Here is a 13381-nt window from a genome sequence, read left to right as displayed (position 1 = left end):
CTGAACCCACACACCCCGGGTATCGGAACCCCAGTGCCCTCTGAACCCACACACCCTGGGTATCGGAACCCCAGTGCCCTCTGAACCCACACACCCTGGGTATCGGAACCCCAGTGCCCACTGAACCCACACACCCCTGGGTATCGGAACCCCAGTGCCCTCTGAACCCACACACCCCGGGTATCGGAACCCCAGTGCCCGCTGAACCCTGACACCAGCTATGGCAGAGCCCGTACCCCGGTGAGAGTCTGTGCCCCCCCCCCCCCCTGCACCCACACCCCAGCTATGGCAGAGCCCAAGGGCACCCGCAGCGGAGCTTAGACATAAATGCAGCTTTAGCTGGCAGGCGAGCTGCTTATTTACCTGCGGCTGCCGGGCTGGGATTGGTCGGTGGGACTGACACTCACCTGAGGGCCAGGTAAGTGCAGAGAGAGAGAGAGAGAGAGAAGGGAGGGACAGAGGGAGGGTGAGGGACTGAGAGGGAGGGTGAGGGACTGAGAGAGACAGTCGCACAGAGATTGTGGGTGGGGGAGGAAGACAGGGACAGACAGAGGGTAAGGCATTACACAGCACAGAGAGGCAGCCCGGAGCTGCCGCCAGACAGAGTGTCCCTCCCGCACTCAGAGAGGGAGCCGACACCATGTCTGCCGAGCAGCGGCTGCAGCAGTTGGAGCGGCTGGTGGTGCGGAAAGCCGCCGGTGCCGGGGAGCTGGAGCTGGGGCTCAGTGTGGAGACCCTGCTCGATCTCCTGATCTGCCTGTACTACGAGTGCAGCAGCTCCCCGCTTCTGAGGGACCAGAATATCGCCGACTTCCTGCAATGGGGTGAGTGTCTGTTTATATATTTGTGGTGTTAAACTTTGCTCAAACTTTTGCCAAACTTGTGTTAAACTTTGCCAAACTTGTGTTAAACTTCTGCCAAACTTTTGTTAAACTTTGCCAAACTTGTGTTAAACTTTTATTAAATATTTGCCAAACTTTTGTTAACTTTGCCAAACTGCTGCCAAACATTTGTTCAATTTCTGCCAAACATTTGGTAAACTTTTGCCAAACTTTTCCAACCAAGTTCAGGACAGACTGACCTCAATCTTGTTAGCTCCTTGTTCACTGATTACAAATCTACAATTGACTTTCTTTGCCTGTAATTTAAGCATGTTTATTTTGTTCCAATTCCCACCCCGCTCCTCCTCTCAAATGTGCCCCCAACCCTCCTCGCGGGGGTCAGGATTCCACGGGCGCCCTCTCTCCAGCATCTCACGCCCTTTGGCTGTTGTGTGTTGGCAGATATTTCACTGCATTGGGAAATCACATGTGAATCCGATGTCCTTGCCCGACCCCAGCACATTCCAGCAGGGGGGTCACTGGGCAGTGATCGGGAGCAGGAACCCTGGCTGATTCTCCCCTCTCCCTAACCCAGGGGTCACTGGGCAGTGATCGGGAGCAGGAACCCTGGCTGATTCTCCCCTCTCCCTAACCCAGGGGGTCACTGGGCAGTGATCGGGAGCAGGAACCCTGGCTGATTCTCCCCTCTCCCTAACCCAGGGGGTCACTGGGCAGTGATCGGGAGCAGGAACCCTGGCTGATTCTCCCCTCTCCCTAACCCAGGGGGTCACTGGGCAGTGATCGGGAGCAGGAACCCTGGCTGATTCTCCTCCTCTCTCTAACCCAGGGGTCACTGGGCAGTGATCGGGAGCAGGAACCCTGGCTGATTCTCCCCCTCTCCCTAACCCAGGGGTCACTGGGCAGTGATCGGGAGCAGGAACCCGGGCTGATTCTCACTCTCTCCCTAACCCAGGGGGTCACTGGGCCGTGATCGGGAGCAGGACCCCTGGCTGATTCTCCCTCTCTCCCTAACCCAGGGGGTCACTGGGCAGTGATCGGGAGCAGGAACCCTGGCTGATTCTCACTCTCTCCCTAACCCAGGGGGTCACTGGGCAGTGATCGGGAGCAGGAACCCTGGCTGATTCTCCTCTCTCCCTAACCCAGGGGGTCACTGGGCAGTGATCGGGAGCAGGAACCCGGGCTGATTCTCTTCCTCTCTCTAACCCAGGGGGTCACTGGGCAGTGATCGGGAGCAGGAACCCGGGCTGATTCTCCTCCTCTCTCTAACCCAGGGGTCACTGGGCAGTGATCGGGAGCAGGAACCCGGGCTGATTCTCACTCTCTCCCTAACCCAGGGGGTCACTGGGCAGTGATCGGGAGCAGGAACCCTGCCTGATTCTCCCCCTCTCTCTAACCCAGGGGTCACTGGGCAGTGATCGGGAGCAGGAACCCTAGCTGATTCTCACTCTCCCTAACCCAGGGGTCACTGTGCAGTGATCGGGAGCAGGAACCCTGGCTGATTCTCACTCTCCCTAACCCATCTTATCGTGGGGCATGAATGGTACCTGGACCCATGTAATCTGGACATCTGAGGGATAGACACATTATGCCTGAGACATAATCGCAACATTATCCTTTTTTTAATACATAAAATGGTTGCACTATTCGTGGTCTAAGTCAGATTGAAGAGCCTGAAAGAAAGACTTGCATTTATATAGTGCCTTTGATGACCTCAGGACATCCCAAAGCGCTTTACAGCCAATGAAGTACTTTTGAAGTGTGGTCACTGTTGCAATGTAGGAAACACGGCAGCCAATTTGCGCACAGCAAGCTCCCACACACAGCAATGTGATAATGATCCAGATCATCTGTTTCAGTGATGTTGGTTGAGGGATAAATATTGGCCCCAGGACACCGGGGAGAACTCCCCCTGCTCTTCTTCCAATAGTGGCCATGGGATCTTTTACGTCCACCTGAGAGGGCAGACGGGGCCTCGGTTTAACGTCTCATCCAAAAGACGGGTTTCATAAGAACATAAGAAATAGGAGCAGGAGTAGGCCATACAGCCCCTCGAGCCTGCTCCGCCATTCAATAAGATCATGGCTGATTCGATCATGGACTCAGCTCCACTTCCCCGCCCGCTCCCCATAACCCCTTATCCCCTTATCGGTTAAGAAACTGTCTATTTCTGTCTTAAATTTATTCAATGTCCCAGCTTCCACAGCTCTCTGAGGCAGCGAGTTCCACAGATTTACAACCCTCTGAGAGAAGAAATTTCTCCTCATCTCAGTTTTAAGTGGGCGGCCCCTTATTCTAAGACCATGCCCCCTAGTTCTAGTCTCCCCCATCAGTGGAAACATCCTCTCTGCAACCACCTTGTCAAGCCCCCTCATCATCTTATACGTTGCGATAAGATCACCTCTCATTCTTCTGAATTCCAATGAGCAGAGGCCCAACCTACTCAACCTTTCCTCATAAGTCAACCTCCTCATCCCCGGAATCAACCGAGTGAACCTTCTCTGAACTGCCTCCAAAGCAAGTAAATATGCAGACTAACACTGCACGCAGTATTCCAGGTGTGGCCTCACCAATACCCTGTATAACTGTAGCAAGACTTCCCTGCTTTTATACTCCATCCCCTTTGCAATAAAGGCCAAGATTCCATTGGCCTTCCTGATCACTTGCTGTACCTGCATACTATCCTTTTGCGTCTTGCACATCTCTCATGTCAGATAGGGTCGATGTGTAGCTCCACAGTGTTCACCTGACGATGGGTGAGTGATGTTGGTCTCGGCCTGCCCCTCCCCCACACCCCTGCCGCTCTGCTGGTCATACAGCCCATAATTCATTGCGTGGATGAACACAGAACCAGCCCATTGGGGCCCACCGCTCCGTGCCGGGGTTTATGCTCTACACCAGCCCCCTCCCACCCCTCTCCATCTCACCCCATCAGCATAACCCTCTATTCCCTTCTCCCTCAAGTGTTTATCCAGCTTCCCCTTAAATGCATCTGATACTATTCGCCTCAACCCCTCCCTGTGGCAGCGAGTTCCACATTCTCACCCCTCTCTGGGTGAAGAAGTTTCTCCTGAATTCCCCCCATTGGGTTTATCAGTGACTGTCTGATATTGATGGCCCCGAGTTCTGGTCTCCCCCACAAGTGGGAAACATCCTCTCTACCTCTACCCGATCGAACCCCTTTCATCATCTTAAAGACCTCCTATCGGGCTCGCCCCCTCAGCCGTCTCTTTCCCCGAGGAAAGAGACCCAGCCTGTTCATCCTTTCCCGAGGGGTGCAACCCCTCAGTCTGGATATCATCCTTGGAAGTCTTTTTCCCACCCTCTGGCCTCCACGTCCTTCGAACATGGAGACCAGAACTGTGCGCAGTGCTCCAAGTGCGGTCTAAACCAGCTTCCATACAGGTTTCGCATCGCTCCTCTGCTTTGCAATTCTAACCCCTCTGGAAATGGATCCCTGTGCTGGGTTTGCTTTTATTTATGGCCTTGTTAAGCTGTGTCGCTGCCCTTGGTGATCTGTGTGTCTGTGCGATGACTGACAGGTGCGAGGTGATGCATTTTGTGGCCTGAGGAATAAGAATGCCACAGACCGCTTGCATAATAAGAGTGTGAATGGGGTGGAGGAACGGGGGAATCTGTGGGTGCAGATGCACCGATCGCTAAAAGTAACAACACAGGTTAATGAGGCCATCAAACCCACCACTGGGATTCAGAAGAAATAGCGGCAGGCCATACGGCCCCTCGAGCCTGCTCCGCCATTTAATACGATCATGGCCGATCCGATCATGGACTCAGCTCCACTTCCCTGCTCGCTCCCCATAACCCCTTATCCCCTTATCGTTTAAGAACATTTCTGTCTTAAATTTATTCAATGTCCCGGCTTCCACAGCTCTCTGAGGCAGCGAATTCCACAGATTTACAACTCTCTGAGAGAAGAAATTCCTCCTCATCTCAGTTTTAAATGGGCGGCCCCTTATTCTAAGATTATGCCCCCGAGTTCTAGTCTCCCCCATCAGTGGAAACATCCTCTCTGCATCCACCTTGTCGTGCCCCCTCATAATAGAAACATAGAAACATAGAAAATAGGTGCAGGAGCAGGCCATTCAGCCCTTCTAGCCTGCACTGCCATTCAATGAGTTCATGGCAGAACATTCAACTTCAGTACCCCATTCCTGCTTTCTCGTCATACACCTTGATCCCCCTAGTAGTAAGGACCTCATCTAACTCCTTTTTGAATATATTTAGTGAATTGGCCTCAACAACTTTCTGTGGTAGAGAATTCCACAGGTTCACCACTCTCTGGGTGAAGAAGTTTCTCCTCATCTCGGTCCTAAATGGCTTACCCCTTATCCTTAGACTGTGACCTCTGGTTCTGGACTTCCCCAACATTGGGAACATTCTTTCTGCATCTAACCTGTCTAACCCCGTCAGAATTTTAAATGTTTCTATGAGGTCCCCTCTCATTCTTCTGAACTCCAGTGAATACAAGCCCAGTTGATCCAGTCTTTCTTGATAGGTCAGTGCCGCCTTCCCGGGAATCAGTCTGGTGAACCTTCGCTGCACTCCCTCAATAGCAAGAATGTCCTTCCTCAGGTTAGGAGACCAAAACTGTACACAATACTCCAGGTGTGGCCTCACCAATGCCCTGTACAACTGTAGCAACACCTCCCTGCCCCTGTACTCAAATCCCCTTGCTATGAAGGCCAACATGCCATTTCTTAACCGCCTGCTGCACCTGCATGCCAACCTTCAATGACTGATGTACCATGACACCCAGGTCTCTTTGCACCTCTCCTTTTCCTAATCTGTCACCATTCAGATAATAGTCTGTCTCTCTGTTTTTACCACCAAAGTGGATAACCTCACATTTATCCACATTATACTTCACCTGCCATGCATTTGCCCACTCACCTAACCTATCCAAGTCGCTCTGCAGCCTCACAGCATCCTCCTCGCAGCTCACACTGCCACCCAACTTAGTGTCATCCGCAAATTTGGAGATACTACATTTAATCCCCTCATCTAAATCATTAATGTACAGTGTAAACAGCTGGGGCCCCAGCACAGAACCTTGCGGTACCCCACTAGTCACTGCCTGCCATTCTGAAAAGTACCCATTTACTCCTACTCTTTGCTTCCTGTCTGACAACCAGTTCTCAATCCATGTCAGTACACTACCCCCAATCCCATGTGCTCTAACTTTGCACATCAATCTCTTGTGTGGGACCTTGTCGAACGCCTTCTGAAAGTCCAAATATACCACATCAACTGGTTCTCCCTTATCCACTCTACTGGAAACATCCTCAAAAAATTCCAGAAGATTTGTCAAGCATGATTTCCCTTTCACAAATCCATGCTGACTTGGACCTATCATGTCACCTCTTTCCAAATGCACTGCTATGACATCCTTAATAATTGATTCCATCATTTTACCCACTACCGATGTCAGGCTGACCGGTCTATAATTCCCTGTTTTCTCTCTCCCTCCTTTTTTAAAAAGTGGGGTTACATTGGCTACCCTCCACTCCATAGGAACTGATCCAGAGTCAATGGAATGTTGGAAAATGACTGTCAACGCATCCACTATTTCCAAGGCCACCTCCTTAAGTACTCTGGGATGCAGTCCATCAGGCCCTGGGGATTTATCAGCCTTCAATCCCATCAATTTCCCCAACACAATTTCCCGGCTAATAAGGATTTCCCTCAGTTCCTCCTCCTTACTAGACCCCCCGACCCCTTTTATAACCGGAAGGTTGTTCGTGTCCTCCTTCGTGAATACCGAACCAAAGTACTTGTTCAATTGGTCCGCCATTTCTTTGTTCCCAGTTATGACTTCCCCTGATTCTGACTGCAGCGGACCTACGTTTGTCTTTACTAACCTTTTTCTCTTTTCATATCTATAGAAACTTTTGCAATCCGTCTTAATGTTCCCTGCAAGCTTCTTCTCATACTCCATTTTCCCTGCCCTAATCAAACCCTTTGTCCTCCTCTGCTGAGTTCTAAATTTCTCCCAGTCCCCAGGTTCGCTGCTATTTCTGACCAATTTGTATGCCACTTGCTTGGCTTTAATACTATCCCTGATTTCCCTTGATAGCCACGGTTGAGCCACCTTCCCTTTTTTATTTTTATGCCAGACAGGAATGTACAATTGTTGTAGTTCATCCATGTGGTCTCTAAATGTCTGCCATTGCCCATCCACAGTCAACCCCTTAAGTATCATTCGCCAATCCATCCCAGCCAATTCACGCCTCATACCTTCAAAGTTAGCCGCCTTTAAGTTCTGGACCATGGTCTCTGAATTAACTGTTTCATTCTCCATCCCAATGCAGAATTCCACCATATTATGGTCACTCTTCCCCAAGGGGCCTCGCACAACGAGATTGCTAATTAATCCTCTCTCATTACATAACACCCAGTCTAAGATGGCCTCCCCCTTAGTTGGTTCCTCGACATATTGGTCTAAAAAACCATCCCTTATGCACTCCAGAAAATCCTCCTCCACCGTATTGTTTCCAGTTTGGTTAGCCCAATCTATGTGCATATTAAAGTCACCCATTATAACTGCTGCACCTTTATTGTACGCACCCCTAATTTCATGTTTGATGCCCTCCCCAACATCACTACTACTGTTTGGAGGTCTGTACACAACTCCCACTAACGTTTTTTGCCCTTTGGTGTTCTGCAGCTCTACCCATATAGATTCCACATCATCCAAGCTAATGTCCTTCCTAACTATTGCCTTAATCTCCTCCTTAACCAGCAATGCTACCCCACCTCCTTTTCCTTTTATTCTATCCTTCCTGAATGTTGAATACCCCTGGATGTTGAGTTCCCAGCCCTGATCATCCTGGAGCCACGTCTCCGTAATCCCAATCACATCATATTTGTTAACATCTATTTGCACAGTTAATTCATCCACCTTATTGCGGATACTCCTTGCATTAAGACACAAAGCCTTTAGACTTGTTTTTTTAACACCCTCTGTCCTTTTAGAATTTTGCTGTACAATGGCCCTTTTTGTTCTTTGCCTTGGGTTTCTCTGCCCTCCACTTTTCCTCATCTCCTTTCGGTCTTTTGTTTTTGCCTCCTTTTTGTTTCCCTCTATCTCCCTGTATTGGTTCCCATCCCCCTGCCATATTAGTTTAACTCCTCCCCAACAGCACTAGCAAACACTTCCCCGAGGACATTGGTTCCGATTCTGCCCAGGTGCAGACCGTCCGGTTTGTACTGGTCCCACCTCCCCCAGAACCGGTTCCAATGCCCCAGGAATTTGAATCCCTCCCTGCCGCACCACTGCTCAAGCCACGTATTCATCTGATCGCCTCTCATTCTTCTGAATTCCAATGAGTAGAGGCCCAACCTCCTCAACCTTTCCTCATAAGTCAACCCCCGTCATCTCCGGAATCAACCGAGTGAACCTTCTCTGAACTGCCTCCAAAGCAAGTATATCCTTTCGTAAATATGGAAACCAAAACTGCACGCAGTACTCCAGGTGTGGCCTCACCAATACCCTGTATAACTGTAGCAAGACTTCCCTGCTTTTATACTCCAGCCCCTTTGCAATAAAGGCCAATATTCCATTGGCCTTCCTGATCATTTGCTGTACCTGCATACTATCCTTCTCTACATCTACCCTATTAAACCCTTCCATAATCTTAAAGACCTTTATTCGGTCAACTCCCTCATCTTGGGAATCAACATGGTGAACCTTCTCTGAACTGCCTCCAAAGCAAGTATATCCTTTCGTAAATATGGAAACCAAAACTGCACACAGTATTCTAGGTGTGGCCTCACCAATATCTTATATAGCTGTAGCAAGACTTCCCTGCTTTTATACTCCATCCCCTTTGCAATAAAGGCCAAGATACCATTGGCCTTCCAGATCACTTGCTGTACCTGCATACTATCCTTTTGTGTTTCATGCACAAGTACCCCCAGGTCCCGCTGTACTGCAGCACTTTGCAATCTTTCTCCATTTAAATAATAACTTGCTCTTTGATTTTTTTCTGCCAACCTCACACTTTCCAACATTATACTCCATCTGTCAAAGTTTTGCCCACTCACTTAGCCTGTCTATGACCTTTTGCAGATTGTTTGTGTCCTCCTCACACATTGCTTTTCCTCCCATCTTTGTATCGTCAGCAAACTTGGCTACATTACACTCAGTCCCTTCTTTCAAGTCGTTAATACAGATTGTAAATAGTTGGGGTCCCAGCACTGATCCCTGCGGCACCCCACTACTTACTGATTGCCAACCCGAGAATGAACCATTTATCCCGACTCTCCGTTTTCTGTTAGTTAGCCAATCCTCTATTAATTTCCAGTGGGATTGCAGTGAGGTTCTGTTAAACCTGTATCGAACCGGGGTTGGAGCACAGTTCTCATCGGCAGATAATTAAAAAAGGATATCGAGGCACTGGAGAGGATGCAATAAAGATTCACAAGGACGATAGGTCAGCTACACCTATCGGCAAAGGCTGGGTAGAGGTAGAGAGAATGTTTCCACTTGTGGGGTAGACCAGAACAAGGGGCCATCAATATAAGACAGTTACTGATAAATCCAATGGGGAATTCAGGAGAAACTTCTTTACCCAGAGAGCGGTGAGAATGTGGAACTCGCTGCCACAGGGAGGGGTTGAGGCGAATAGTATTGATGCATTTAAGGGGAAGCTGGATAAACACATGAGGGGGGGGAAAGGAATAGAAGGATATGGTGATGGTGTGAGATGGAGAGGGGTGGGAGGGGGCTGGTGTGGAGCATAAACCCCGGCACGGAGCGGTGGGGCCGAACGGCCTCTTTTTGTGCTGTAAATACTGTATAAATATGCCATTGCCTTGGTGATGTGGTGAGTGGGCGGGGCTACCGGTTGACTGACAGCCGGTCCAAACCAGCGACATTGCCAGCAAATTCCACCATGGTGAAATGATATTCGATGAGAAATGAGTGGCTGCTCGGTTCACCGATTCTGCGATGTCACTGGGGTCGGAGTGCAGAGTGACTGCGTGTGAGGTATTGCAAGACCCCATCAATTGTGGCAAACCCCCAGGAATACAACCGGGGTCTCCATTCTTCCAAAGCGGGATTGGAAAGAGCGTTAGGGCAGTGATACAGGCTCACTGTATATACGGGGTACAGTACTGGTGGGTACAGGTCTGTCACTGTATAACACTGGGGTACAGTACTGGTGGGTACAGGTCTGTCACTGTATAACACTGGGGTACAGTACTGGTGGGTACAGGTCTGCCACTGTATAACACTGGGGTACAGTACTGGTGGGTACAGGTCTGTCACTGTATAACACCGGGGTACAGTACTGGTGGGTACAGGTCTGTCACTGTATAACACTGGGGTACAGTACTGGTGGGTACACGTCTGTCACTGTAAAACACTGGGGTACAGTACTGGTGGGTACAGGTCTGTCACTGTATAACACTGGGGTACAGTACTGGTGGGTACAGGTCTGTCACTGTATAACACTGGGGTACAGTACTGGTGGGTACAGATCTGTCACTGTATAATACTGGTGTACAGTACTGGTGGGTACAGGTCTGTCACTGTATAACACTGGGGTACAGTACTGGTGGGTACAGGTCTGTCATTGTATAACACTGGGGTACAGTACTGGTGGGTACAGGTCTGTCACTGTATAACACTGGGGCACAGTACTGGTGGGCACAGGTCTGTCACTGTATAACACTGGGGTACAGTACTGGTGGGTACAGGTCTGTCACTGTATAACACTGGGGTACAGTACGAGTGGGTACAGGTCTGTCACTGTATAACACTGGGGTACAGTACTGGTGGTTATAGGTCTGTCACTGTATAACACTGGGGTACAGTACTGGTGGGTACAGGTCTGTCACTGTATAACACTGGGGTACAGTACTGGTGGGTACAGGTCTGTCACTGTATAACACTGGGGTACAGTACTGGTGGGTACAGGTCTGTCACTGTATAACACCGGGGTACAGTACTGGTGGGTACAGGTCTGTCACTGTATAACACCGGGGTACAGTACTGGTGGGTACAGGTCTGTCACTGTACAACACTGGGGTACAGTACTGGTGGGCACAGGTCTGTCACTGTATAATACTGGGGTACAGTACTGGTGGGCACAGGTCTGTCACTGTATAACACCGGGGTACAGTTCTGGTGGGCACAGGTCTGTCGCTGTATAACACCGGGGTACAGTACTGGTGGGTACAGGTCTGTCACTGTATAACACTGGGGTACATTACTGGTGGGTACAGGCCTGTCACTGTATAACACTGGGGTACAGTACTGGTGGGTACAGGTCTGTCACTGTATAACACTGGGGTACAGTACTGGTGTGTACAGGCCTGTCACTGTATAACACTGGGGTACAGTACTGGTGGGTACAGGTCTGTCACTGTATAACACTGGGGTACAGTACTAGTGGGTACAGGTCTGTCACTGTATAACACTGGGGTACAGTACTGGTAGGTACAGGTCTATCACTGCATAACACTGGGGTACAGTACTGGTGGGTACAGGTCTATCACTGTATAACACTGGGGTACAGTACTGGTGGGTACAGGTCTGTCACTGTATAACACTGGGGTGCAGTACTGGTGGGTACAGGTCTGTCACTGTATAACACTGGGTTACAGTACTGGTGGGCACAGGTCTGTCACTGTATAACACTGGGGTACAGTACTGGTGGGCACAGGTCTGTCACTGTATAACACCGGGGTACAGTACTGGTGGGCACAGGTCTGTCACTGTATAATCCGGGGTACAGTACTGGTGGGTACAGGTCTGTCACTGTATAACACTGGGGTACAGTACTGGTGGGTACAGGCCTGTCACTGTATAACACTGGGGTACAGTACTGGTGGGTACAGGTCTGTCACTGTATAACACTGGGGTACAGTACTGGTGGGTACAGGTCTGTCACTGTATAACACTGGGGTACAGTACTGGTGGGTACACATCTGTCACTGTATAACACTGGGGTACAGTACTGGTGGGTACAGGTCTGTCACTGTATAACACTGGGGTACAGTACTGGTGGGTAGAGGTCTGTCACTGTATAACACTGGGGTACAGTACTGGTGGGTAGAGGTCTGTCACTGTATAACACTGGGGTACAGTACTGGTGGGTACAGGTCTGTCACTGTATAACACTGGGGTACAGTACTGGTGGGTACAGGTCTGCCACTGTATAACACTGGGGGTACAGTACTGCTGGGTACAGGTCTGTCACTGTATAACACTGGGGTACAGTACTGGTGGGTACAGGTCTGTCACTGTATAACACTGGGGTACAGTACCGGTGGGTACAGGTCTGTCACTGTATAACACTGGGGTACAGTACTGGTGGGTACAGGTCTGTCACTGTATAACACTGGGGTACAGTACTGGTGGGTACAGGACTGTCACTGTATAACACTGGGGAACAGTACTGGTGGGTACAGGTCTGTCACTGTATAACACTGGGGTACAGTACTGGTGGGTACAGGTCTGCCCCTGCATAACATCGGGGTACAGTACTGTTGGGTACAGGTCTGTCACTGTATAACACTGGGGTACAGTACTGGTGGGTACAGGACTGTCACTGTATAACACTGGGGTACAGTACTGGTGGGTACAGGTCTGTCACTGTATAACACTGGGATACAGTACTGGTGGGTACAGGTCTGTCACTGTATAACACTGGGGTACAGTACTGGTGGGTACAGGTCTGTCACTGTATAACCCTGGGGTACAGTACTGGTGGGTACAGGTCTGTCACTGTATAACACTGGGGTACAGTACTGGTGGGTACAGGTCTGTCACTGTATAACACTGGGGTACAGTACTGGTGGGTACAGGTCTGTCACTGTATAACACTGGGGTACAGTACTGGTGGGTACAGGTCAGTCACTGTATAACACTGGGGTACAGTACTGGTGGGTACAGGTCTGTCACTGTATAACACTGGGGTACAGTACTGGTGGGTACAGGTCTGTCACTGTATAACACTGGGGTACAGTGCTGGTGGGTACAGGTCTGTCACTGTATAACACTGGGGCACAGTATTGGTGGGTACAGGTCTGTCACTGTATAACACTGGGGTACAGTACTGGTGGGTACAGGACTGTCACTGTATAACACTGGGTACAGTACTGGTGGGTACAGGCCTGCCACTGTATAACACTGGGGGATAGTACTGGTGGGTACAGGCCTGCCACTGTATAACACTGGGGTACAGTACTGGTGGGTACAGGTCTGTCACTGTATAACACTGGGGTACAGTACTGGTGGGTACAGGTCTGTCACTGTATAACACTGGGGTACAGTACTGGTGGGTACAGGTCAGTCACTGTATAACACTGGGGTACAGTACTGGTGGGTACAGGTCTGTCACTGTATAACACTGGGGTACAGTACTGGTGGGTAGAGGTCTGTCACTGTATAACACTGGGGTACAGTACTGGTGGGTACAGGTCTGTCACTGTATAACACTGGGGTACAGTACTGGTGGGTACAGGTCTGCCACTGTATAACACTGGGGGTACAGTACTGCTGGGTACAGGTC

General features: G+C 50.0%; 1 protein-coding gene across 1 annotated transcript in view; it reads left to right on the top strand.

Annotated features, from left to right (window-relative positions):
• The first annotated feature begins 558 nt into the window (after positions 1-558).
• LOC139239337 (serine/threonine-protein kinase MRCK alpha-like) overlaps positions 559-13381 on the top strand; it is a 103006-nt gene continuing 90183 nt past the window's right edge. The window contains exon 1 of the mRNA XM_070868011.1: positions 559-824. Coding sequence (XP_070724112.1) covers positions 641-824 — 184 coding nt within the window. The 5' untranslated portion in view covers positions 559-640. The remainder of the gene's footprint in view (positions 825-13381) is intronic.

Source organism: Pristiophorus japonicus, chromosome 27 (genome assembly GCF_044704955.1).
Source record: "Pristiophorus japonicus isolate sPriJap1 chromosome 27, sPriJap1.hap1, whole genome shotgun sequence".
Taxonomy (NCBI): Eukaryota; Metazoa; Chordata; class Chondrichthyes; family Pristiophoridae; genus Pristiophorus; species Pristiophorus japonicus.
Note: the sequence above shows the minus strand (reverse complement) of the source record. Positions and strands in the feature narration are given on the sequence as shown.